This window comes from Cricetulus griseus, chromosome 5 (assembly GCF_003668045.3).
Source record: "Cricetulus griseus strain 17A/GY chromosome 5, alternate assembly CriGri-PICRH-1.0, whole genome shotgun sequence".
Taxonomy (NCBI): domain Eukaryota; kingdom Metazoa; phylum Chordata; class Mammalia; order Rodentia; family Cricetidae; genus Cricetulus; species Cricetulus griseus.
The window spans coordinates 183,384,042-183,411,080 of record NC_048598.1 but is presented as its reverse complement, the minus strand read 5'-3'; the positions used below and the strand labels follow the sequence as shown (position 1 = coordinate 183,411,080).

Here is a 27,039-nt window from a genome sequence, read left to right as displayed (position 1 = left end):
TCTTATGTTTGAGTTGTCGTGTACTTACCGAGTAGTTTCGGGTTTCAATCATATTTTATTCTTTGGTCTAAAAATAATATCTGCTTTTACCTTTTCAACATCATAAATGAGTAGTGGACATTCTTGTGTACAGGCCTGATTCTTTTTTAGGATAAATCCTTCTTCAGAGTAGTATTACTAGTTCACAGGAAAGACATCATTTAAGTTTTAATGCACGTTACTGGATTTTCCACCTCCCAGAAAGTTTGTATCAACTTATAATTCCAGTAGAAACTTTCAAGTTAATTTTCCCTTCAGTTCCCATCTTCTGCAGTACTGAAAGCACTCTACCATTGGGTAGGTCACAGTACAGCCTTCAGGACTCTTTCCTATGCTTCCACCATGGGGGGGACAACAGTGGGGGGAATTGAACTCAGGTTATTAGGTTTGGTATCAGGTGCCCTTATCCACTGAACCATCTCATCGGCCATGTGACCTATTGAGGGAAATAGGAAATCTAGTTGTGGTGGTGTCTGGAGGTGGGGAAGAGAATCCAAAGAAGAAGACGTGGAGCTGGGAGAGTGGCCAGTTCAGCAGGTGCACAGCCCTTATTTCTGGCAGCTGACATGATAGTCAACATGCCCGTGGTGCCTGGGAGTGCAAGTACAGTTAATAACATTGGTGCAGGTGTGATCAATAGCAGTTAACATTAGTGCAGTTAACGCGCAGCTTACAGTTGCTAGAGCAGATTGGTTTTAAGCCAGAACTGTGATTCTGCCGGCCCAGTTGCTACTTTTGCCTTGTGTTATAGAACATGCTATAACCATGTCCTGATACAGGATGCAGTCATTCTCTCCCACAGTGGGAAAGGAGGACGGTCACAGATAGAAAAGCAACCATTCAGTCTGGGTCTCACTGTGTATTCCTGGCTGGCCTGAAACTCATGGATACCCCTGCCTCTGCCTTCTGAGTGCTGAGATTAAAGGTGTGCTCCACCACACCTACCCAGCTCAGTCTATTCTTTTTTTATTTGTTTTTTGTTTCTCGAGACAGGGTTTCTCTGTGGCTTTGGAGGCTGTCCTGGAACTAGCTCTTGTAGACCAGGCTGGTCTCGAACTCACAGAGACCCGTCTGCCTCTGCCTCCCGAGTGCTGGGACTAAAGGCGTGAGCCACCACTGCCCCACCCAGTCTATTCTTTATGTAACTTTAAGTTAAATGTTCAAATAATGTTTTAATTTGTTCTTAACATGAAAACTATAATGGTTAAAACTAATAAAGAGTGAGACTTCTGTTCTAATTTCCTCTTTCTCCTTTTAGCTTGGCATTCATCAAGCGAACCCCTGTGATTGACGCAGACAAACCAGTGTCTTCGCAGCTCCGTGTCCTCACACTCAGTGAAGACTCGCCGTATGAAACCCTGCACTCTTTCATCAGCAATGCTGTGGCTCCTTTCTTCAAGTCCTACATCAGAGAGTCTGGCAAGGCCGACAGGTGAGCACTGCTTCTGACTGTGCCTTGACTCTGTTGTGTTACAAAGGGGTCTCCTCACTGAACAGAGCTTAAAAATGCTCTAGCTCTGAGATCCTTCATGTCTTTGTAGGGATGGTGATAAAATGGCTCCTTCTGTTGAAAAAAAGATCGCAGAACTTGAGATGGGACTCCTTCACCTGCAGCAAAATATTGAGATCCCAGAGATCAGCTTGCCAATTCATCCCATTATCACGAACGTTGCAAAGCAGTGTTACGAACGTGGAGAAAAGCCCAAAGTTACAGATTTTGGTGATAAGGTTGAAGACCCAACTTTTCTTAACCAATTACAGTCTGGAGTTAATCGGTGGATCCGAGAAATTCAGAAGGTAAGAGCACTGTAATTGAATCCAGTGTAAAATGGCTTGTTCTTTTAATGTCTGTGGGAAGCTGCCCTGAGTTCTGTGTGATAAGGTGATGGTAGGAGCCCCTCCTGTTCCTAGGGATGTTCATTCAGGGCCAGTGACTGTATAGGGGAGAAATCACCTTGAGATTTACAAGTTAATGTCATCTTATCTTCAAAGGTGACCAAACTTGATCGAGATCCTGCATCGGGAACTGCCTTGCAGGAGATCAGCTTTTGGCTAAACTTGGAGCGTGCATTGTACCGCATCCAGGAGAAGCGTGAGAGCCCAGAGGTCCTCCTGACTCTGGACATCCTGAAGCACGGCAAACGCTTCCACGCCACTGTCAGCTTTGACACTGACACAGGTAAAATCTAGAGCTGATAATCTGATGCTTAAGTTACTGACGTTGCTTCTTATGGTCTTTGATTCAGATGAAAATTTAGATGTACTTTGGGATCAGACGCAGGCCCAGCCTTGTATGTACTAGTGGGACACGCCCTAAACATTACCATTGTAACTCATAACTTTTTCTCCCTAGCATCTTGTTTCATCCTTCCCCTTAATTCTATGGGATAAAACTCTAGGGCTCCCCTCCCCAACCACTCATTCCTTTCCCCTTCATGGCTCTTGAGAAACGAAGACAGTTTCTAGGCTTGAAGACAGTGAGCCCTGGGACTTGGCCTCATGTCTTTCCACTGTGTGGTTCCCAGGACTGTGGAAGGAGAGCACATCAATGTTGCTTTCCTTCTCTTCTTTCCTACTCTGTTACCTTCTGCACCTTCCCCCTCCTCCTAAATGGCCAGGAAATGCAGAGCTGCTGGTGGGGTACACACACCTTAGCATCTCTTCCTCCCCCAGTGCTGAGAATTGAACCCAGTGTCTCTTAGATATTGAGTGAATGCTCTTCCACAGAGCTGTCCCCCAGCCTAATCACAGAACTTTGGAGTTAGAGGTAGGATTCTAAGGTCAAGGCCAGCCTGGTCTACATAGCAAGACCCTTATTTAAAAAATGGCCAAGGGATAGGAGTATTGCTCAGTGGTAGAGTGCCTGCCTAGCAAACTTAGGTCTTGGGTCCAGCCCCAAATTCTGTAGTAGGTTAACTAACTCATTTTTTAATATGACAGTGGGAGTGAAGTTGCATTGGCACATACTAAACCCATATATATATATATATATATATATTATATATATATCCATATATGTGTGTGTGTGTGTGTGTGTGATGTGTGTGTGTGTGATGTGTGTGTGTGTGATCTGTGAAGCATTTCTATAAGCCCCATAGCCACAAAGATCAAGTAATTAAGACCCATTTATTTCCTTCCCACAAAGTGTGGTGTTCAACATTTTAAGTGAGGAAATCTCAAGTAGAGCCCCTCAGGCTACCATGACCACCTTACAAATGTTAATTGGCATTCACCAACACTGATGTGTGTGCACATTTGATTCTTGTTTTTAATTTTGTTTATTTTTGTGAAATTATTTTTACATGTGTATGTGCATGTGAGTGCTAATGACTATGGATTCCAGAAGTGTCCGACTCCTTGGAGCTGAAGCTCCAGGTAGTTGTGAGCCACCTGATACGAGTTCTGGAATCAGACTCGGGTCCTCTGGAAGAGCAACAAGCACCCTTAACCACTGAGCCATCACTCCAACCCCTTGATTCTATTCTTTAAAATAGCTCTGAAACTGTAATTACTGTTTTTTTTTTAGTTTGTTTTTGTTTTTTTGAGATGGGTTTTCTTGTAGCCCACACTGGCCTCAGACTTGCTGTTTAGCCAAGGATGACCTTGAACTCCTGCCAGTCCTGTCTACATCTCCCCAGTACTAGGGTAACAGTGTAACCACCACACCTTGCTTTGAATCTTTCTTCCCTATTACTTTTAAAAACTGTTATGTCAGAGGAAGAGGTAGACCAAAGGCCAGGTTTTCCTGTGATTCTACGTTCATAATGTTACATTCACATTCAGCCACCAATGACACACACCTTTAATCCCAGCACTCGGGAGGCAGAGGCAGGCGGATCTCTGTGAGTTCGAGGCCAGCCTGGTCTACAGAGCGAGTGCCAGGATAGGCTCCAAAGCTACACAGAGAAACCCTATCTTGAAAAACAAACTAACAAAAGTCAGCCATGAGTGAGTGTTTTCGAGGCTGACAATGAAGTTCCTCTAAACTTATTACAGTAAAACCTATAGACAATACTAAAGCAAAACATAAAGTTAAAATGTGCAGCTGCCTCTAGCAGGAGTAGGGTTCAGAGCTGGTTATCATCCATTTTTACCGTGTGTAAGTGGTGTGTGTTTGTGTGTGTGCGTGCACTCGCTCGCAGCATGTGTGTACACCATGTGCACTGAGGCCAGAAGAGGATATTGGTCCTCTATAACTGAAAACTTATAATGGTTGTGAACTGCTATGTGGGTGCTGAGAACCAAGCCCATGTCCTCTGCAAGAACAGCCAGTGCTCGTAACCACTATGCTGTCTTTCAACCCATCTCTGCTCTTAAGAAAAGCAAAACTGAAGCCACCGTAGGGCTGTTGATATTTTTTCCAAATACCATGAATTACTTTTCTGTAACTAAACATTTATAACCTCAGAATGCATTTCATAGTTAAGACATAGTTTACTTGACTATTATTTTCCACGAAAGCTATTAACCCTTTCCGCCAATCCAGGTCTCAAGCAGGCATTGGAAACAGTGAATGACTATAATCCTCTGATGAAAGATTTCCCTCTGAATGACTTGCTGTCTGCCACTGAGCTGGACAAAATAAGGCAGGCACTTGTTGCAATTTTCACACATCTGAGAAAGATCCGAAACACAAAATACCCCATCCAGCGGGCCCTGCGTCTTGTGGAGGCAATTTCCAGAGACTTGAGTTCTCAGCTGCTCAAGGTCTTGGGCACCAGGAAGCTGATGCATGTAGCTTATGAAGAATTTGAAAAAGTAAGTCTTAGTTCTTAGAAACCTGCCCTGAATCAGTAAGATAATGTGGCGTAGGGACAAACCCGTCTCCCACCTTTCCGCTGTAGGTCATGGTGGCTTGCTTCGAGGTCTTCCAGACGTGGGATGATGAGTACGAGAAGCTGCAGGTGCTCTTGAGAGACATCGTCAAGAGGAAGCGGGAGGAGAACCTGAAGATGGTATGGCGCATCAACCCTGCGCACAGGAAGCTTCAGGCGCGCCTCGACCACATGAGGAAGTTCCGGCGCCAGCACGAGCAACTGAGAGCTGTCATCGTCAGGGTCCTGAGGCCACAGGTATGCCTGTGTTACAGACGTTCACGTGCTCCTTGTTTTGTGCCTCTCTATAGCGACTTTGTACTGATTTTCTTTAGTTCTGCTTCTGTCACTTGTTGTCTTTGAGAGCTCTTAATGCTTATTCTGTGTTACCAGTATCCAAATACTCGGTGTGCTCGGCATAGGGTGCAGCTCAGAGGCAGAGTACTGACCTAGCATGTGTGAGGTCCTGGGTCCCCACCATGCTCCATCCAGTCCTTTGCCCTTCATCTTGAGACCCCTAGAGCCAGATACCCTGGGCTTTGTCTGATTGTAGTGTGTGACTTGTACAGAGTTCTCGCCCACAAGTTATGGGAAGTGATTATCTCTGGGCTTTATTGAAATAACTCAGTGCTTCCTTTTCTCCTTGTTTGTACATTTTTGGGGCAGGGTGGTTTTTTTTTTTTTTTTTTTTTCTTTTTGTTCCATCGTAGGGAGTAAACCCAAGGTGCCGTGCATGCTAGTCAAGTGCTCTGTTCAGCACTTGAGCAAAGGGAGAAAGAGTGTGTACAAGTGCTCTGTGCTGGACTTGTGTATACTCTTTCTCCCTTTGTATTCCCTCTTCTTTTCACCAGTTCTTCTTCCCTGTTTGAAAAAGCACAAAGACAAAAAATGTGCAAGGAGATCTTTATATGTGGTCATGGCTGGATTGTGTTTCTAAAACAATGAAGGTTAAAAGCCTGTGGTCTGCATAGGACAGAATAAACCTTTCTTGCAAATCTTTCTTTTAGGTCACAGCAGTTGCACAACAGAACCAAGGAGAGGCCCCCGAACCCCAGGACATGAAGGTGGCTGAGGTGCTCTTCGATGCTGCAGATGCCAATGCTATTGAGGAGGTGAACCTGGCCTATGAGAATGTCAAGGAAGTGGATGGGCTGGATGTTTCCAAAGAAGGTACAGAGGCTTGGGAGGCAGCGATGAAGAGATATGATGAGAGGATCGACCGTGTGGAGACACGCATCACTGCCCGCCTTCGAGATCAACTTGGCACGGCCAAGAATGCCAATGAGATGTTTAGGATTTTCTCCAGGTTCAATGCACTGTTTGTCCGCCCACACATTCGAGGGGCCATTCGTGAATACCAGACCCAACTGATCCAGCGTGTAAAAGATGACATCGAATCTCTACATGACAAGTTCAAGGTCCAGTACCCGCAAAGCCAAGCGTGTAAAATGAGTCATGTCCGTGACTTGCCCCCCGTGTCAGGGTCGATCATCTGGGCTAAACAGATTGACAGACAGCTCACTGCCTACATGAAGCGAGTGGAAGATGTCTTGGGCAAGGGTTGGGAGAACCACGTGGAAGGGCAGAAGCTGAAGCAGGATGGAGACAGCTTTCGTATGAAGCTCAATACCCAGGAAATCTTTGATGACTGGGCGAGGAAGGTTCAGCAGCGCAACCTTGGTGTCTCGGGGCGCATCTTCACCATCGAGAGTGCTCGTGTGCGGGGCCGCACCGGGAATGTGCTCAAGCTAAAGGTGAACTTCCTTCCAGAGATTATCACCCTGTCCAAAGAAGTCCGAAACCTCAAGTGGCTGGGCTTCCGTGTGCCACTTGCAATTGTGAACAAGGCTCACCAAGCCAACCAGCTCTACCCATTTGCCATCTCATTGATTGAAAGTGTCCGCACTTATGAGCGCACCTGTGAGAAGGTGGAGGAGCGCAACACCATCTCCCTCTTGGTGGCTGGCCTGAAGAAGGAGGTGCAGGCCTTGATCGCAGAAGGCATCGCCTTGGTGTGGGAGTCCTACAAACTCGACCCCTATGTCCAGCGCCTGGCAGAGACGGTGTTCAACTTCCAGGAGAAGGTGACTCTTCAGCGTTTATGGTGGATCTATTGCTAAGTCAGGGAACACTAGTTCTCCCCAGCAGTCTATAAGATTGAAGCTAAGGCCACTGGAGCTCAGGGAGGAATGACGTTGCCTGGGGCTTTGGAAATGCTGTCGGAATAACACTCTGAGAAACCTAGATAGAGAAGGACACGGGGGCTGATAGGTGTGTACTGATACAGCTGGAGCGGTGTCCCCAGGCCTGTAGGAGTGCTTGTTCCCTGAGCTGTCCTTCTGGGCCGTGCAGGGGGAGCAGCTAGGGCTAGATGTTTACCGAGGGACTTCTCTGCCCTGAGCAGAGGTCTTCATGAGAGGAACATGAATAAAAGTCATAGAGCAAGTGGATGTTTTAATACTAAATACACCTCCTCTAGGTGGACGATCTCCTGATTATTGAGGAGAAAATAGACCTGGAAGTCCGTTCCTTGGAAACCTGCATGTATGATCACAAGACATTCTCCGAAATTTTGAACAGAGTCCAGAAAGCAGTGGACGACCTAAACCTGCACTCCTACTCCAATCTGCCCATCTGGGTGAACAAGCTGGACATGGAGGTATGACTGGGCTACCAGAGCACATTTGTCTCTGCGGGCCCTGTGGGCGTGGCCCTGTTAGGCCTGGCCTTTAGTTAGTCTGGAAAGCATTTTCTTTTGATATTCCCTTGGCTGGTCCTATTCCTCCAGAATCCCTCAACTAATACCATAGCCAAATGCTGTGGGCCCCGTCCCCAGCAGTTCTCAGCTGGGAGCAGGGAGTTGGGGTGCAGAGAGAGTCCCTCCTTGTGCTGGACACTTGCCAGGTTCCTGTTGACCTTTCTCTCCTGGTTGTATGATTTAAGTTTTTTTTGTTTTGTCTTTTTTTTGGTGGCAATGGTGGTGACTATGGGATGGAACCCAGTGCCTTGCTTACCATTGGACCATTCCTCGGCCCCTGGCCCTCCAGACATCCTTCTCTGACAACTGTCCTCTCCACTCCAGATTCCTAAAGCTGTAAAAGGGTGAGGCCAGGACTGAGTGGCTTTCTTACTGCTGCATTTGGAAAGGACATGTGGCTAGAGAGGCCATAGCAGAGGTTACAGATTGAGCGTGGCTGGTTCTCTCCTTAAATTTAAAATGGCTTCCATGCAGAGGATACAGTAGGAAGAAAAGTTAACAGCCCACAGATGTGGTAGATGGCCCTCAGCCCTCAGATTCCTGCAGTGTTGTATGGCCTAGGGCACACTGGTGACAGACATGCCAAAGCCCTGTCTGTCACACACAGGGAATTTGCCTCAGTCTGGACAGAGAGAAAAGGCTTTCTTCTACTTGTTGAAGGAAAATGGCTTGGTCTCCAAGCCAGTGTCTCTAGTTTTGCCTGTAAAGCTAGCTACCTCCAAGCCCCACAAAACAGCACTTAATGTGAATTCTCCATCGTAAGTAACAACCACCAAGAGCACAACTGCATCTGCAGTATGGTGTTAAGTCTCCTTGTCACTCAGGAGCCGGGGAGACTGGGGACCACAAGTCCAAAGGTGGAAAAGTCAGCCGAGATGAGGCTGTAGATGTGACTGACGGAAGTGAGACGGGATTGGAGTTGGAATTTTGACTTTGACACACCTCCACCTTCTCCTTCTCGTGCTTTGTGAGCTGCCCTGCAAAAGGAGCCGCTCAATGACTCTGCTTTCCCTGTAGATTGAAAGGATATTGGGTGTTCGTCTGCAAGCTGGACTCAGAGCTTGGACCCAGGTTCTTCTTGGACAAGCTGAAGATAAAGCAGAAGTTGACATGGATACAGATGCTCCACAAGTTAGTCACAAACCTGGCGGAGAGCCAAAGATCAAAGTGAGTATCTCCATGGCACTCGCCTGGGTGCAAGCAAAGCAAGTCCCTCCCCTTGAGAGCCAAGAGGATCGCAAGGTTGGCCTAGGCGATGCAGTGAGACCCAGTCTCAAAAAAAAAAAAAAAAAAAGGGTGTGTGGTCAGGGGGTGTAGCTCAGCGTAGAGCACATGTTTGGAATGTGGGAAACCTAGGTTGGATTCCTGGCACTGGAGCTGGGGATTGGTGTGGAGTACTGGTGTGGAGTACCTGTGAAGAAGTCACCTTATGCTGGAAAAGCCTGGCAGACACTGTTTACCAGTGATACCACGTGTTTATGACTTATGACAGGAAGGGTATTTCACACCTGCCTTTTCTCCGGAAAGCTTATGAGAAAAATAAAAGCTCACACTAACGGTCAGCCTGCACAGCATCTGACCAGAGCTCTCCTAAAATGCTGGGGTCATGGAACACAGACAAGTACCACAGGTTGGAAAGGGTTGAGAACATAGGATGACTGAACTCAAGTGCAGGGGGAGGAGGCCATATCAGTGTCTGCAAAGCTGCTGAAAGGCTTTGTACTTGGTTTGCGAATCTCCTATGATTTAGGAAACATACATGGGAGGAACTTACTTGCCCAGTATCTACGTAGTAAACTATTTCTATAACAAGTCGACTGAGTCCAAGCCAGCAGCAGAGCAGACCCACGCTGGACAGTGGGCCGCAAGCTCTGCATTTTGTTAGCAGGAACTGTGTGCCCCCAAAGGGGGTCTACCTGGCAGTGATCTGTAAGCCCTGCTCTTGTTACTTGTTTCCTGTTTTCATTCTTGGTGTTTATTTACTATAAATTTGGCTAACAGCATGGAAACCCAAAAGAGCTATATCAGTAGTCTTGATCAGAGAGAAGCTATTGGTACTTTCTTTTTCTTTCTTTCTCTGTGTAGCCCTGGCTGTCTTGGAACTCTCTGTAGACCAGGCTGACCTTGAACTCAGAGATCTACCTGCCTCTGCCTCCCAAGTGCTAGGACTACAGGCGTGCACCACCACCACCCGGCACCATTGGTACTTTCTTAAACTACAAGCTTTATCCTTTTTTCTTTTTTATTATTTTTTAAATATTTTTATTCATGTTTATGTTTTTGTGTGTATGTGCCATGTGCTTGCAGAGGCCAGGAAAAGGTGTCAGATCGCCTGGAGCTGGAATTACAGTCAGCTCATAGCTGCCTGATGTGGGTTCTGGAAACAACTCAGGTCCTCTAGAAAATCAGTATGTGGTCTTAACTGCTCTTTCCATCTCTCCTGGCCCTCCTTTTTTTCTTTCTTTACTTTTTTGTTTTTTTCAAGATAGGGTTTCTCTGTGTAATAGTCTTGGCTGGCCTGGAACTCACTTTGTAGACCAGACTGGCCTTGAACTCACAGTGATTCGCCTGCCTCTGCCTCCCAAGTGCTGGGATTAAAGGCATGCGCACCCACTACCTGCTTCTTTTTCTTTTTCTTTCCTTCCTTTTTTTTTTTTTTTGAGACAGGGTCTCTCTAGACCTGGTTGTCCTAGAACTCACTCTGTAGACCAGGGCTGCCTTGAACTCGCATCTGGAAGAACAGTCAGTGCTCTTAACCTCTGAGCCATCTCTCCAGCCCCTACATCCCCTCTTCTTTAATGCCTAATTTTTTTCAGCTGTTTAGTGTCGTAGTTATTTGTTCGTTAATCATACTTTTGATAACTTCTTAAAATTATGTTTATTTACTGGTGGGAGGAGCATGTTTGTGGAAGTCAGAGGACGCCTAGGAGGAGTCACTTGTCTCCTTCTTCCATGTGGGTCCTAGGGGTCAAACTCAGGGGTCAGACTCAGTCACCTTTACCAGCTGAGCCGGTCCATCAGCCCATAAGCATGCTTGTTAAGATTGTAACCCAGGGAAACTGTCAGTGTGTCTAAGTTAATGAATTCACTACCCAGTGGAAATAAAGTTGGAATTCTGGACCAGCCTGAAGCAGTGACTTGTGGTAGTATAGACAGCAGAGATCAGAACAGTCCCCATGTGGTTGGCAGCAGTGGCTGTCTCCCCTCTGCTTCAGTTTTTCAGACCTTGAGGTCATTGTATTGAGCAAGTAGATTCCCATGACTACCCAGTGTGTATTCCAACACCAAGCACAGGGCACCTGGAGCATGTGAAGCCACGCCTGCCTCAGCCTCTTGTCATCTTAGAGGACAAATGTGAAATGGCTCAGGAGTACACCCAACAAAGGGACAGACTTTGTGGTTCTAGATGAAGATGTCAAGATTTAGACAAAGAAGGTTGTTAAGAATCAAAACCATTTTATTGAAATAGGTTGCTGAGTAAACACAAATTTTTTTTTTTTTTTCAGAATGTTGTTCATGAGCTAAGAATAACCAATCAAGTAATCTATTTGAATCCACCAATTGAAGAGTGCAGGTACAAGCTGTACCAGGAGATGTTCGCCTGGAAGATGGTTGTGCTGTCCCTGCCCAGGATCCAGAGCCAGAGGTACCAGGTAAGTGTCTGGGCACTGCAAGCATGTGCCTTCTGATCAGGTCTCATCTGGGACTCTGACGCCACTTCAGGATGTGTCAAGTCCTTTACTCATCGTTTTAGTTTTTTCAAGACAGGGTTTTTCTGTGTAGCTTTGGAGCCTATCCTGGCACTCACTCTGGAGACCAGGCTGGCCTCTAACTCACAGAGATCTGCCTGCCTCTTCCTCTCAAGTGCTGGGATTAAAGGCGTGCGCCACCTACGCCCGGCCTCATCTTTTCATAATTGGGATCCCCAGGTCCCATGTTCTAAGGGAAACTTGGCATTTATAGTCTCCCTCATCTCTCCAAAGTTCCCATCATGAGCTGCTTTAGGTTTTTTCAAACAGGGTCTCTGTGTAGCCCTGGCTGTTTTGGAACTCACTATGTAGACTAGGCTGGCCTTGAACTCAAGATTCTTCTGCCTTTGAGCACTGGTATTAAAGGCATCTGTCACTTTGCCTGGCCCATGAACTTCTTTGATAATACCAGTCCTACAGTTTTCCTCCCTACCCCACCCTGTTGTTGGTTTTTTTGGCTTTGGATATAGGGTCTCACTGTATAGTCCCAGCTGATGGCCAGCCTCAGCCTCCTGAATACTGCAATGGCCACACCCAGCTCCTACTTTTAGAGAAATTTTCAAGCACATGCAGAAGTGGGAATCATGAGCTCCTGCCTGCAGCCTGATTTATCAGAGGTAGCTGTCCTCACTTCATTGTAGGTCCCCACTGACAAGTTGAAAAAGCAAATCCTAGTTATAATCTTCCTGATACACTGCTAGGGCCAAAAGAAAACCCAAAAGACCATTTAGTCCATAATTCTAGCCAATGTCACTTTTAAGTAGTTAAAAGATTACACAGCTCTACCATGCAGACTGTTCTACAGTTTAGTAATTCTGCTAGAAACATACCCTTCAAAATTAAAATAGATCAATAAATAAGCTTATTTATTATTTTTAAAACTTTATTTATTTTTATGTGCATTGGTATTTGCCTATCCATATATCTATATGAGAGTTGCAGAACCCCTGGAACTGGAGTTAACAGATAGTCTTGAGTTGTCTGAAATTGAACCTGGGTCCTCTGGAAGAGTAGCCAGTGCTCAGAACCATTGGGCCATCTCTCCAGCCCCAGACACAACCTTTTGCCCCCATGACTTTGAGCATCAATGTCACTCTTGTAGGGTTTATCTGTTGTTGGTAATTACATTTATTTATTTAGGGTGTGCTTGTGCATACACACATTCTTTTTCACATATCGCAGTGAGGAAATAGAGGTCAGAGGACAACCTGCAGGTCAGGTGTCTCCTTCCACCATGTAAGTTCATTCTGGGAGTGAAGTCCCAACATTCGGCCTGGTGGCAAGTGCCTACTGAGCCATCTCCCTGTAAGTGTTGTCCAGCTAATCAAAACCAAGCTGTGAGTTTTGGTTTCTGTCCCAGGCATCTACATACCATCTTTGGGATCCTCCTTGTCCTTTTCTGTCTCTCTCCACCCGGGACAAGTGAGACACCAGTACTCCGATACTGGTGTACCCTTCAACCAGCTCTGCTCTGACACAGCCATCTCCACATTAGTACATGCAATCTGACCCTTTCCCGGGACCAGGCCAGTATCTCTGTTGCTGCTTTCCATCCTGGTCTGTCCCATGGTCATGAATGACGCTGTGCCCTTCCTGCTGTACTCCTTCCCCTCTTCAACCTTCTTTCCACCCAGTCCAGAAACCATGTGTCAGCCATGAAGTCTGTCATTACTGTCTTTAAAGTTCATCCTGGTCTGTTTCACCACAGTGACTGTTCCACTCTTATCCAGGGTACCACCTTTGCCCAGGGTTACTAATCTTTCCTCCTACCGTTCTCTCTGCCTCTGACCCCTAAGACAGTGTTTATGGGGTACCCCTGCCTTGTTCCTCTGTGGCCCCTTTCACAGCCTGCTATCTCTCTTGCAGGCAAGCTGCAGTCCTGGTGCTTCTGGGCCCAAAGTCCTGCTTTTCCCCTTCTGCTCTGCTCAGGCCTCAAATGGGCAGACTGGCTCTGGTCACTGGGCTTCTGCAGTAGGCACTCTCTGTGCTCACAGCCCCTGATATCAAATATCCCTTCCCCTCTTTCTAATCTCTGTTCACATAATCACCTTTTGATAAAGCCTTCCCTGGTTTTCTGTTGAAGATGCAGCCAGCGACTGGCATGTAGCTCAGTGGTCCAGTGCTTACCTAACATGCTCGGTTCAATCTCCTGTACTACAAAACATAAAATAGTGTAGACGATTCCCTGTCCTAGCCCTGCACTCCCTACCTCTTTCCTATGCGTTCTGCATAGACTTGCTTCCCGTGACAGTCTGTATATGTGTGTTCTTTGTTTCCTTCTCTAGAATGTGACTTCATGTGAGTGGGAGTTTCTGCTTATTGTACTTAGATTGAGGCCTAACAAGTAGGAGGAGATTACGAAGTTCAGAAGACCCAAGGGCTCCTTGCATTATTTTACCTTGTGCCTGTAGTGACTCCATGTTTTCCAGTTTGTGGTTACTCTAGTGTTCCCTTCATCAGTTTAACAAGTTAAATATATTCAGACGTCTTGTTACTTATGGCTAGGGAAAGTGGATATTATCACTTAATGCCTTTAATGGTGACTTATTTTTTTGAGTCATTTTTAGTCAATAAAAGGTGACTGAGATCAGCATTATATACACTGTTGAACATTCATGTCTGGCTCTTGTTGGTCAGGTGGGAGTCCATTATGAATTGACTGAGGAAGAGAAGTTCTATCGGAATGCATTGACACGCATGCCCGATGGCCCCGTCGCCCTGGAAGAGTCGTACTCTGCGGTCATGGGCATCGTGACTGAAGTTGAGCAGTATGTTAAAGTAAGACACTCTTGACTCCATCCAAATGCAATGGATACTCTCTATTCTACACATGCAAGAGTATGGGAAGGGCTGGGGTGTAGCTCAGGCCCTGGGTTCAATCCTCAGCACCACCAAAAAAGGAAGGAAGGGGGGGAGAGAGGGGGAGGGAGAGAGAGAGGGAGGAAGGGGGGAGAGAGAGAGGGAGGGAGGGAGGGAGGATGGAAGGATGGATGGGTGGACCCTGGGAAGCTAATAGGTCTTAATAGGTAGTGTGGCCCAGTGTGTGCAACACATGCTTTATTTATTTATTATCTCCCTCTATATGTTGATTTATTTTGAGGGAGGGTTTTATTCCTCACTCTAGCCCTGGCTGGTCTGGAGTTACTTGCTTTGTAGCCTAGGCTGATCTAGACCCTGGAAGTCTTTGGTCTCCTGGGAGCTGGGGTTGCACTCGAGTGTCCACTCACATGACTAAGTCTTACTGTGTAGCGAGGGCTGTTGTGGAACTAATTATGTAGACCTGATTTGCCTTGAGCTCACAGAGATCTACCTGTGTCTGCTTCACAGTGCTAGAATTAAAGGTTACACCACCACGCCCAGTGATATTTGCTTGTTTTAAAGCCTAGAGTGAATAGTATAAATGTTGTGGGGTCTTAACTATGGTTTTCAAGAAAAGTATATTTTCTCCTTTTGCTATATAAATTCTGAGACTTGGAAATGAGGTTCTCTAATGGCATGAAAACATGAATTTGGACTGTAGACATAATGGTTACTAGTATATTAGTAGTCTACAGAACAGCAAACTAGAATTAAGCTGTGTTCCTTCTTTGCAGGTTTGGCTTCAGTACCAGTGTTTATGGGACATGCAAGCAGAAAACATCTATAACAGGCTCGGGGAAGATCTCAACAAGTGGCAAGCTCTCCTGGTCCAGATAAGGAAAGCCAGAGGAACCTTTGACAATGCAGAAACCAAGAAAGAGTTTGGACCAGTGGTGATAGATTACGGCAAGGTGAGTTGGGCTGGTTCTGGAAAGCTCTATGTTGGAGCTTATACACTCGGGGAAAGAACTGACAAAAAGACTTTGTGTGCTACCTCACCTGCAGGTCCAGTCCAAGGTGAACTTGAAGTATGACTCCTGGCATAAAGAGGTTCTCAGCAAATTTGGGCAGATGCTGGGGTCCAACATGACAGAATTCCATTCCCAGATCTCAAAGGTAAGGAATGGGGATGTTGCCCAGAGAACCGGCAACTGCAGTTTAAGCCTGGCCCTGTGGTAACTACAACCCTCTGTCCAACAGTCTCGCCAAGAGCTGGAGCAGCACTCTGTGGACACGGCCAGTACTTCTGATGCTGTGACCTTCATCACTTATGTTCAGTCTCTCAAACGGAAGATCAAACAGTTTGAAAAGCAAGTCGAAGTGAGTTCTCACGTTTGACCCATGATTAGCTGTTAATGTCTTGTGTTCTGAGGGAACACTGAGGGACTCAGCCCCTGAAGGAGCAGTTCTTACAGGGTGGCCATAAGCCACCATGACCACTGGATGTGCTTGTGAGAATGCACTGTGGAAAGCCTGGTGTGACCACGCATACCTGCAGTCCGGCCTTGGGAGTCTTAGGCAGGAGGATTATGAATTTGGCCAGATTGGTCTTTTATAGCAAGGTCTTGTCTCAGAAAAGAGGCCGATGGGAGCAGAAACATGACTGAGTGGGTAAAGGTGCCTGCCTTCTCTATAACCATGTGGTGAAAGGAGAGAGCCCTCTTCTACAAGTTGCAAGCACACACACACACTAAACACATGTGAAGAAAAAGGCAGTGCAGACACTAGCACCATCATGGGAGTGAGTCTAGGAGTCTGTACTTTAAAAGCTCTGGGCGATGGTCATGATCAGTCAGTTGTGAGAGTCACGGTCTATTTAAGTCTGTTACAGTCTGCTTTCAAGTGCTCAGGAGGTGACTGTTGCGTTATAATTTAGGGTCAGGGGTGAAGCACAGCTCGGGATACGCTGTGCCCACCGAGGGAGGGGCTGTTTGGTGTTGTAACTCGAAGCCACTCCAGGCTCTGCACTGTTACTCTGACAATTGTGGAAGCAGATGCCTTGGTCTGTGTTCTGTAGACACAGGAGTCCTTCTCTCTTGTTGGGACTTTGGCAGTAGTTTCTCCTGTTGTTATAAGAGAAAAAAAAACCCAAATGATGTTTTTTACCTCCCAAAGCTCTACCGCAATGGCCAGCGTTTGCTGGAAAAGCAAAGATTCCAGTTCCCCCCTTGTTGGCTTTACATCGACAACATTGAGGGTGAGTGGGGGGCCTTCAATGACATCATGCGCCGGAAGGACTCCGCCATCCAGCAGCAGGTGGCAAGCCTGCAGATGAAGATCGTGCAGGAGGACCGCGCTGTGGAGAGCCGCACCACTGACCTGCTGACAGACTGGGAGAAGACCAAACCTGTCACGGTGAGCGTCGCTACGCCTGTCAGTCTGCAGCACAGTGTGGCTTATTTCTGTCACCATAGGAAGCCAAGCTGGGCTTAGCTTTTCAATGCTAAAGATGAGGTGGTAATTATTAATTAATTCACTCTTCTAAAAATTAATTTTGCCCTTCTGAAATTAAAGGGCTGGGCTGGCAGCCAGTCATGTAGGCTGAGGCAGAAGGATCACTTGAATATGTGAGTTTAGGACAGCATAGCAAGATAACAGCAATAGCAATAAAAAGTGAGACGCTGGAAATATAACCAGTAGAGATCTTACCTAGTGTGTGGATGCCCTGAGTATTTGTAGATAGTAAATGTGAAAGCCACTCTAGTCATTTATTTACCCAAAGTGGTAGTCACTTAAGTCAGGAGGTGGTTTTATTTTTATTTGTTTAGTGTCTGTGGGTGTTTTGCCTATATGTCTGTCTGTACCATGTGTATACAGTGCCTCTGGAGGCCAGAAGAGGTATCAGATCCCTTGGAACTGTAGTCAGAGACAGTTGTGAGCTGATATTTGGGTGCTAGGACTGGAACCCAGGTCCTTTGGAAGAGAACAGCCTGTGCTCTCAACCACTGAGCTATCCCAGCTCCCCAGGAGGTGTTTTTAAATGATTAAACTAGTTTTGCTGTTTTTAAGCTGTCCTTGGGCATGTTCAAAATTTAGAATTTGAACACCCCACGCTTCACAAGGCCACTGCCAGCTGTGTGCATCGTGGAGAGACATGGTTTCTGTCCTGTCACTGTTGTCTGTCGTGCTCGCGTGCCCCCCCCCCCAACCGACTGTTGTTAAGCCCATTGTCCCCTCTCCTGGAACAGCACTGTGACTCTTTGTGTTCTGGCTATTGCAGGGCAACCTGCGCCCTGAGGAGGCTCTTCAGGCCTTGACCATATATGAAGGGAAGTTTGGCCGGCTGAAGGATGACAGAGAGAAGTGTGCAAAGGCCAAGGAAGCTCTGGAGCTGACAGACACAGGACTCCTCAGTGGTAGTGAAGAGCGCGTGCAGGTAAGGACCTGTGAGTGCAAAGTCTGGAGAACTGCTCCACCAGACCCTGACACTGTCCTGGTCACCTCAAGGGCTCTGCCAGATGCTGACGTGGTTTTTCTTTTTGTTGCTAATATGTGAGCTGCTTTAATGTCCCCAGTTCAACTGCCTTGCTGTTCTCAATCCCAGGTGGCCTTGGAGGAGTTACAGGACCTCAAAGGTGTTTGGTCAGAGCTTTCTAAGGTCTGGGAACAAATCGATCAAATGAAGGAGCAGCCATGGGTCTCAGTCCAGCCTCGCAAGGTGACTTGTTGGAGTGCGTGTCTGTGAGTCTGTCTGTCTGTTAGCAGTCACAGAAAGAACAGCCTCGCAAGGTGACTTGTTGGAGTGGATGTCTGTAAGTCTGTCTGTCTGTTAGCAGTCACAGAAAGAACAGCCTCGCAAGGTGACTTGTTGGAGTGGATGTCTGTAAGTCTGTCTGTTAGCAGTCACAGAAAGAACAGCCTTGCAAGGTGACTTGTTGGAGTGGGTGTCTGTAAGTCTGTCTGTTAGCAGTCACAGAAAGAACAGCCTCGCAAGGTGACTTGTTAGAGTGGATGTCTGTGAGTCTGTCTCTCTATTAGCAGTCACAGAAAGAAAGAACCCTGCAAGTTTACAGTCAGTCACCTGTGTCCTTATATGTTATTTATGTGAACCTTGTTTTTAGAGCCATTCAAAAGGTGACTAGTGAAAAGGTTCACTAGGTAGGGTGCTCACTCAGCGTGTACAAAACCTTATGTTCAGCTGGTGGAGGCAGGTGGACCTTTCTAAGTTCTAAGCTAACCTTAGATATATGAGATCATGTCTCAGAAGGAAATTAAGAAAACATACAGTGTTGGTGGTGGTGGTGGTGGTGGTGATAATGGTATATGTCTGTGTGTGAGGGAGACTCCATTATTTTACATTTCCTGACAGCTTCGACAAAACTTAGATGGCCTCTTGAACCAGCTGAAGAACTTCCCTGCACGGCTTCGGCAGTACGCCTCCTATGAGTTTGTTCAGAGGCTGCTGAAAGGGTACATGAAGGTAGGTGACTGTCACATGTGGGGACTGGATATCTTTTTCAGAAGACACCGGTTCATGCACTGTTTTCACCCTAACCAGATAAACATGTTGGTGATTGAACTGAAATCGGAAGCACTTAAAGATCGACACTGGAAGCAGCTGATGAAGAGGCTTCATGTTAATTGGGTGGTTTCTGAGTTGACCCTGGGCCAGATCTGGGATGTTGACCTCCAGAAGAATGAAGCTGTGGTCAAGGATGTGCTGCTGGTGGCGCAAGGGGAGATGGCTCTGGAAGAATTTCTGAAGCAGGCAGGTGATGGGCATGGGTACCGGGCTGTGGTGTGGATTTGACCGTGTGACGTGAGGCATGGGCGTCTACATATCTCTGTCCTCAGTGTTTGGTGCCCTGCAAATGCTGAGTGCTGATCTGTGCTGGTAACGGCCCCTTCCTGGTTTCACTCAGATACGGGAAGTGTGGAATACATATGAACTGGACTTGGTCAACTATCAGAACAAATGCCGCCTGATCCGAGGCTGGGATGACCTCTTCAACAAGGTCAAGGAGCACATCAACAGCGTGTCCGCCATGAAGCTGTCCCCATACTATAAGGTGCGCTGCCTGCCAGGACACTCTGTCGCACACCTCATGTCTGTCTATGGAAAATGTGGCTCACACAACTTGGTGGGATCCTAACTTGAGCTTTGGTGTATCCCTGAGGGAAAAGGTTAGTGGTTGAGCTTTGCCCTCCTGTGTACCCACCAGGTGTTTGAAGAAGATGCCCTGAGCTGGGAAGACAAGCTCAACCGGATCATGGGTCTCTTTGACGTGTGGATTGATGTGCAGAGGCGCTGGGTGTACTTGGAGGGCATCTTCACAGGCAGCGCGGACATCAAACATCTGCTGCCTGTAGAAACCCAGCGCTTCCAGAGGTACAGCTCCAGGGGGACCAGGCGCTGGTGGGCCCAGGGAATCCTGCAAAGCCTGACCAGCTCTCCTTGTTCTCTAGTATTAGCACAGAGTTCTTGGCCCTGATGAAAAAGGTATCCAAGTCTCCTCTTGTGATGGATGTTCTGAACATACAGGGAGTACAGAGGTCTCTGGAACGGTTGGCAGACCTTCTGGGAAAGATCCAGAAGGCATTGGGAGAATACCTAGAACGAGAGCGGTCGTCTTTCCCCAGGTGAGCCTGAGACAGAGCCAAGCTCAGCTGTACTTTGCTCCCTTCTCCTGGTGTTGCTCAGTTTTGATGTCAAGGATTTTGATGACCAAGCCGTGACTGAGCCATCTGCCTTGCAGCACTGGTTTCTGATGCTCCCCGAACTCCCAGTTTTCCACCTCAGTTTTGTTAAGCATCACTAAGCTCATTTCCCTGCCAAGCCAATTGCTCACTCCAGGGTCTAGATCTGCTGTCTCCTGGGTGGCCTCTCCTCCTTGCCAAGGAGTTTACTTATGGTGAGTGGAGCAGATGCTGTCCAAAAGACAACAGATGACACTGAATTCTTTCATGTCTTATTGTAAACATGTCTCTCACCAAGCCCTGGCGGGCGTTCGCATGAGATCTGAGTTCAGGCTGGAGGACTTCCTTCAGCCTCCTCCCCTATGCTTGGACATTTGCTCAGCCACCCTCTGTAGACCAGGCAGTAGCAGCTGGGTTATTTTGATTTCAGGTTCTACTTTGTGGGTGATGAGGATTTGCTTGAAATCATTGGAAATAGCAAGAACGTAGCTAAGCTGCAGAAGCATTTCAAGAAAATGTTCGCCGGTGTTTCCAGCATCATCTTAAATGAGGACAACTCTGTGGTCCTTGGCATCTCGTCTCGAGAAGGAGAGGAGGTAGGCGCAATGCACCCGTGGTTAGAAACTTCTCTCACACACCTGCACTTCTTAATTCTTGAAATGCTTTCTCGTCTTCAGGTTATGTTTAAAACTCCAGTGTCCATCACTGAACACCCCAAAATCAATGAGTGGCTCACTCTGGTGGAAAAGGAGATGAGAGTCACCCTGGCTAAGCTTCTGGCAGAGTCTGTTACAGAAGTAGAGATTTTTGGAAAAGCAACTTCAATTGACCCAAATACCTACATTACTTGGATTGATAAATATCAGGTAATCTTTAGCAGAAGCAGGCAGGCTGAAGATGGACGCTCTGACTGACTTGAAGGTGACCCCTTGGAAACCAGGCAATGGTACCTGTTGTCTAACTCTTTGGGAAGTGAGGCAGGAAAGCTACCCCAAGAGGTATAGTGACACCCTATCAAAAAAGTGACCCTGTGGATCTCCTGTCTTCTTTCTTTCAGGCCCAGTTAGTGGTATTGTCAGCCCAAATAGCCTGGTCTGAAAACGTGGAGAATGCGCTAAGCAGCGTTGGGGGAGGTGGTGACATGGCACCCTTACAGTCTGTGCTGAGCAATGTGGAAGTCACTCTCAACGTGTTAGCAGACTCCGTCCTCATGGAGCAGCCCCCTCTCCGAAGACGGAAGCTGGAGCACTTGGTGAGCCTCATGTCTGCACCCCTTACCTCTCAGCTTAAGGAGTGAAAGAAAAAGAGGCTTAAAAATGGGCCTTTTGCAGTGACAGGAGGTTCCACAGGTCCTGGTTTTATTGGTTAAGTATGGGTTCTGCTGGACACAGTAAAGCTCTTGGCAAATGTCTCAGAGTTTCCTAAGACAGGGCGTGGTGTCCCACCTGTAGTGTTGTGTGGACTGGTTTCAACCTCCTGGACGGAAGCCCTCCTCCTGCCTCAACCTGCCAAGCATCTGGGATTCTAGGCCAGTGCCACTGTACCTTATCTAACTCTTGAACTCCAGTTTTAACAAATGCAATGAAATTGCACTTAAAGCAAAGGAGTACATTCTGGTGTTGTAATTCCATTTGAGAGTTTAGATCTGGTGTTGTAATTCCATTTGAGAGTTTAGAAGTGTTATGTTGATAGTTAGTTGTGTTCCTTGCTGGCTTGTAAAGCAATAAAACTGTTTTTGGTCTCTTTGTTAAAAAAAAAAAAAAAATGGGCCTTTTGTATCAAAAGAAAAATAAGCTGGGAGTTGTGGTCTCCACCTGTCACCCCAGCATTGGGGAGACAGAGGCAGAAGGATCAGGAATTCTAGGCCAGCCTGGCTTACATGAGGCTTTTGCCCATGCGTGGGCAAAGATATTAGTGAAGGCTAGGTCGATAAAATGCTTGCTACCCAAGCATGAGGACCTGAGTTCCTGTGACCCAGGTCCTGGTAAAAGCTGCTCAAAGTACAAAGGTGAATTCCCCTGAAAAGTTGCACTCAGAGTTGATCCCAGCCTCTGCATACACCTGCGTGCATGTGCACATGTGCCCACAAAAGTATGAAATTGTGTTATGGATGGTCAGGTTCCTATGTGGGAGGAGGAAAGTGACAGCTTTTTGAGGGTGTACACTGTTTCCTGTCATCTTCTCCCCAGAGGGGTGGGTGGCTGCGGCAGCAAGTGGCACAAAGTGTGCAGTCCCTGGGGTAGCCATGAGAAAGCTGCTCTGTCTTATTCAGCTTCCCAGGGCTGTTGCTTACGGTCGGTTTTTGGCTTTTGTGTTTTCTATAGCTCTGAGCCTATGATATTGTTCTGTATAACATTTCCACAGTCCTGTGGGTGAGGTTCTGTTTGGGCTTTGGAATATTTGCTGCTAGTCACTGTGACTGGGCCTGAATCCTAATATAAACCTAACAGATAGTCTGCAGACCAGAAGAACACATGTTACTTTAGCTTGTGGCAAATTTTTACTTCCTCAGATCACAGAGTTGGTTCACCAAAGAGATGTTACCAGGTCCTTGATCAAAAGCAAGATTGACAACGCCAAATCTTTTGAATGGCTCAGCCAGATGAGATTTTACTTCGACCCTAAGCAGACTGATGTGCTACAGCAGCTGTCCATTCAGATGGCCAATGCCAAGTTCAACTACGGCTTTGAGTACCTTGGTGTCCAAGACAAGCTGGTTCAAACTCCCCTCACTGACCGTTGCTATTTGACAATGACACAGGCTCTGGAGGCCAGGCTTGGGGGCTCTCCATTTGGTAAGTTATTTCACAAACCGGGCAGATGTCAGGTTTTTTTTTTTTTTTTTTTTTACACACTAAGCTGTTGGTTTGGATGTGTTTCTTTATTTCATGGTTTCTACATTCTAAAATCTTTAATTTCCATGTATTTATTACATCTGAATTTCAAAATAAATTTATGGCTCTCTTCACGCTTTACTACCAATTAGGTAATGGACTTGAATACTAGATTACTTTTCTTTCAAATAACAGGACCTGCTGGAACCGGGAAGACGGAGTCTGTCAAAGCCCTCGGCCATCAGCTGGGGCGCTTTGTCCTGGTCTTCAACTGTGATGAGACCTTTGATTTCCAGGTAAGACATTTGCTTTTTTTTCTTTTTTTTTTTTTTTTTCCGAGACAGGGTTTCTCTTTGGCTTTGGAGGCTGTCTTGGAACTAGCTCTTGTAGACCAGGTAAGACATTTTCTTTCACAGCATCTCAAACCAGTAAGCTTCCCCCTTAAAGTCTCAAGAATATGTGTCTTACCTGGCACTGTTCTGAATTGCGCAGAGCCCACCATACGCATTGAAATCAACTTGACCTTCATAGTCTCAGAGTTAACCATTGTGGCCATTGCTTGTCTGTCTGTATATTATGTATCTGAGACTGGGTTTCCTTGTGTTACCCAAGCTGGCCCAGAACTCATAATCCTATCTCAGCTGGGCTATCAGGCATGTGCTGTCTGTCACCTGTAGCAGTAACTGTCTTCCCTTCCCAAAGCAGAGGTCAAACCCAGAATGCAGGTGCTCCACCTTGTGCTCCACCTCCACTCAGGAGGAGGGCACTTTGTGAGCTGATGCTTAGTGTCTGTGTCTGTAAACAGTGACAGTTATGGAAAAGGTTTTCCACGATAACAGTCATAGGATGAGACAGCAGGTTTGCCAGAGGGTACTATTGACACAGGATGGAAAATGCATTTTTTCAGTGCATCTTTGTAATGGTGATGCTGTTTATGTGAACAGAGAATGACTCACTGAATATCCACACTGGGAGGGAGATGGTATTCTCATCTTGAAGCGGGGAGTTGTTGAAGGTTTCAGAAAGGTGCATCTTGCTCAGGGTTAGACAAGTCAGCTGCAGTTACTACAGGCTGCGCACCTCAGCCCACAGTGGCTTTGATAGAATTGGCTCCCAGTACGGCCTCTCTTCTTGTGTGCGTGTAGATGGTGCTTTCCCACCGTCTAGCATGTGCCCTTCTCTCTATGCAGAGGGAAGGGAGGAGTAGCGAGAAGGATGGATTCCGGTAACTTACTCTTAAAGAACTTCAGTCCTCTGGCTAGTGTCTTCCTTAATTTTACTTCCTGTAGAGTCTGTATCCAAGTACAGTAGCATTGGCGGTTAGAACGTTGAAGAGTGACTTTGGGAAGGGAAACACGTCAGTCCATAACAAATAGCTTAAGCATCTTTGATTCTTTCATTCTAGGCAATGGGACGTATCTTTGTGGGGCTTTGCCAAGTGGGTGCATGGGGCTGCTTTGATGAGTTTAACCGCCTGGAGGAGCGGATGCTCTCAGCCGTATCCCAGCAGGTGCAGTGCATACAAGAGGCACTGCGGGAGCATTCCAACCCCAACTACGACAAGAGTAAGACTTCTTTGTGGGTTTGGTTTTCCTTTGGTTCTTATCACAGAGGAGCTGGAGGGAAGTCTGATGTGAGCCCGTTTGCTTTGACAACTTTCTCCCACAGACAAGCAGGGTAGCGAGTCATGGTTGAAGATGGGTATGAGGGGCTGGATGATTTGGGATCGGTTTTGTTTCCTGGTGCTGGGCAGCAACAGTACCAGTTCCTAGTCCTGGTGCAGTGTGTCCTCTGCAAGGCCAAGTCCATTCCTTTCCACACATGTACACCACGGTGGCCTTCAGTGGCACTTGCCTTCCAGCATCACTGGGAAGCCAGCCTCCTGTTTGACCTCAGTGTCCCCACCACCTGGTTTGTGGAGTGGGTCCCCTGTCAGCATAGGAATAGCTATCCTGGAAGACCCCAGGGGTAGCTTTGCTTCTTGCTTCCAACAACCCAGGTACATGTGGTAGAGGTGGACTTGGTGCCTAGAGATGCCCTCTTGGTAGTGGAGAGGTTCTCCCTGTCTGTGCCTACTTCAGCCTTGTTTGTTTGTTTACTTTTACTCCATTGTAATGGCAACTTGTGTTAGAAAAACTCTTCTAACCCTGAAAAAAACAAAAACAAAAACAAAAACAAAAAAAACAGAACTATCAGAGCCACTGTTAGTCTCTCACAGCAAACACACACATCAGGTGGCTGGAGGGTTTGTTTCATCTAAGAGGAGCTAATTGTCATGATCTCCACAGTCAGTCATGTTGCTGACATTCACTGACAGTTTGCTCTGTCTGCCCTTGCTGACATTCAGCATTGTTTGCACAGTCAGTGAACAGCTTGCCTCTGGTGTCTTGGTAGCTGCCCCTCTGTGTGCTTGACTGACATTAGAGCTGAGAGGGCTTGGCCTGGCTGGTGAAGGCAGCCCCCTAAAGCCTCGTCTTGGGGTCGGTAAGGGAATAAGTGGTAATCTGTCATTTTAGATGTGTTCAGGTGTTTCTGTTTTATTTTCTGGTGCCTTTAGTAAGTTCATGCCATCTAATTTCAGCCTCTGCCCCCATTACTTGTGAGCTTCTGAACAAACAAGTCAAGGTTAGCCCAGACATGGCTATCTTCATCACCATGAACCCAGGCTATGCAGGTCGCTCAAACCTCCCCGACAACCTCAAGAAGCTGTTCCGGAGCTTGGCGATGACCAAGCCTGACCGGCAGCTGATTGCCCAGGTCATGCTGTACTCACAGGGCTTCCGGACTGCTGAGGTCCTCGCCAACAAAATCGTCCCGTTCTTTAAGTGAGTAGCTGAGAGCCATTCACAGACATGTTTCTCCCTGGTGGCTGAGGTTCCTGTCCACCTACAGTCCCCAGTCTTTCAGGTGCCCACCCAAGTCCCTGACTTTAATTGCCGTCTGCCTGAAGGGTACTATTTTTAAAGACAATGTTTTCTCTTTCAGACTGTGTGATGAGCAGCTGTCTTCTCAGAGCCATTATGACTTTGGTCTTCGGGCTTTGAAGAGTGTGCTTGTGAGTGCAGGCAACGTGAAGAGAGAGAGGATCCAGAAGATAAAGAGGGAGAAGGAAGAAAGGGGAGAAGCAGTTGATGAAGGAGAAATTGCTGAGAATCTCCCTGAGCAGGAGGTTTGTACACACTGGGTTTCGTTGTTTTCCCTTCACTCTGTAGACCAGTATGGCTTGGAAATTGAATCCCCTATGTACTGTGTAGCCTATGCTAACCTTGAATTCAAAGCTGTCTTCCTGCCTTAACTTCCCAAGTGTTCTGTTGATTTCTCAAAACATACACGTTCTGAAATTCACCTTAGGATGTTTTTCTCAGTAGGATTCTCCTGGGCTGGGCTGAGTAGAGTAGACTGTGGTGCTCACACCATGATTTGATGGGAGGGATGTGAGCAGAGTGTTGCTTACATTGTTGTGTGGCTAACAGTTACATATGTAGTGCTTTTTAGGGCAGCAGTGGTGCCCCTGCCTCACTGCACTCCCCCCCCCCCCCCCATAGATTCTGATACAGAGTGTCTGCGAGACAATGGTGCCCAAGCTGGTAGCGGAAGACATCCCGCTGCTCTTCAGCCTCCTGTCAGATGTGTTCCCTGGAGTCCAGTACCACCGTGGGGAGATGACCGCCCTGCGGGAAGAGCTGAAGAAAGTGTGCCGGGAGATGTACTTGACATACGGCGACGGGGAGGAAGTTGGAGGGATGTGGGTTGAAAAGGTACCGGAACTTGCTGCTCCCTGCTGCTCCCTGCTGCTCCCTGCTGCTCCCTGCTGCTCCCTGCTGCTCCCTGCTGCTCCCTGCTGCTCCCTGCTGCTGCTCCCTGCTGCTCCCACAAAACCGTGGGCTCCTGGCCGTCGCAAAGGCCAGTGGGGGGCACTGGAGACTTAGATTTGCCCAAGGCCTATTGATTGTCCCTTTACTAACACATACAGGTAGAAAACTTGAAATGTCTCTCACATATAGCACTAACTCTGAAAATGCTGACTAAGAGTGTGGTTATGGTGGAAATTGGTTTAGCACCTTAATAAAACCTCCTTTAAGGTCACCAGCTTCAGTTGACAGGCAACTGAAGGTTTCTCTTCTCAATGAGTTTCTTCCTGGCCTCTGCGTCTGTTGTTATAGCCACTGTGAATATTGACCTGAGCCTCCTAAACTGAAGCAACCCTTTGATCTGACCTCTTCTCATCCATACTGAGAAACTTCAGCAGGCATCTAGTCCCGTGGCCCAGACTTGCTCCTGGTTTAGAAATGTCTTCCGTATGAGGTCCCCACCATGTCTTGGAGTTTCCAGGCTCTTAGATATAAAGA

At 47.1% G+C, this 27,039-nt stretch overlaps 1 protein-coding gene across 2 annotated transcripts in view; it reads left to right on the top strand.

The window, feature by feature from the left end:
- Dync1h1 (dynein cytoplasmic 1 heavy chain 1) overlaps positions 1-27,039 on the top strand; it is a 61,997-nt gene that overhangs the window by 6,394 nt on the left and 28,564 nt on the right. For both annotated transcript variants that reach the window (XM_035445400.1, XM_027416595.2), the window contains exons 3-32: positions 1,298-1,471; positions 1,581-1,836; positions 2,032-2,218; positions 4,526-4,797; positions 4,884-5,111; positions 5,861-6,937; positions 7,333-7,512; positions 8,629-8,778; positions 11,118-11,264; positions 13,998-14,138; positions 14,954-15,130; positions 15,225-15,335; positions 15,420-15,539; positions 16,335-16,574; positions 17,440-17,595; positions 17,764-17,877; positions 18,529-18,639; positions 18,718-18,927; positions 19,082-19,228; positions 19,382-19,548; positions 19,626-19,799; positions 20,287-20,452; positions 20,534-20,722; positions 20,914-21,108; positions 22,369-22,651; positions 22,886-22,986; positions 24,096-24,255; positions 25,272-25,515; positions 25,676-25,859; positions 26,236-26,448. In XM_035445400.1, the coding sequence (XP_035301291.1) occupies positions 1,298-1,471; positions 1,581-1,836; positions 2,032-2,218; positions 4,526-4,797; positions 4,884-5,111; positions 5,861-6,937; positions 7,333-7,512; positions 8,629-8,778; positions 11,118-11,264; positions 13,998-14,138; positions 14,954-15,130; positions 15,225-15,335; positions 15,420-15,539; positions 16,335-16,574; positions 17,440-17,595; positions 17,764-17,877; positions 18,529-18,639; positions 18,718-18,927; positions 19,082-19,228; positions 19,382-19,548; positions 19,626-19,799; positions 20,287-20,452; positions 20,534-20,722; positions 20,914-21,108; positions 22,369-22,651; positions 22,886-22,986; positions 24,096-24,255; positions 25,272-25,515; positions 25,676-25,859; positions 26,236-26,448 (6,274 nt within the window). The remainder of the gene's footprint in view (positions 1-1,297; positions 1,472-1,580; positions 1,837-2,031; positions 2,219-4,525; positions 4,798-4,883; positions 5,112-5,860; positions 6,938-7,332; positions 7,513-8,628; positions 8,779-11,117; positions 11,265-13,997; positions 14,139-14,953; positions 15,131-15,224; positions 15,336-15,419; positions 15,540-16,334; positions 16,575-17,439; positions 17,596-17,763; positions 17,878-18,528; positions 18,640-18,717; positions 18,928-19,081; positions 19,229-19,381; positions 19,549-19,625; positions 19,800-20,286; positions 20,453-20,533; positions 20,723-20,913; positions 21,109-22,368; positions 22,652-22,885; positions 22,987-24,095; positions 24,256-25,271; positions 25,516-25,675; positions 25,860-26,235; positions 26,449-27,039) is intronic.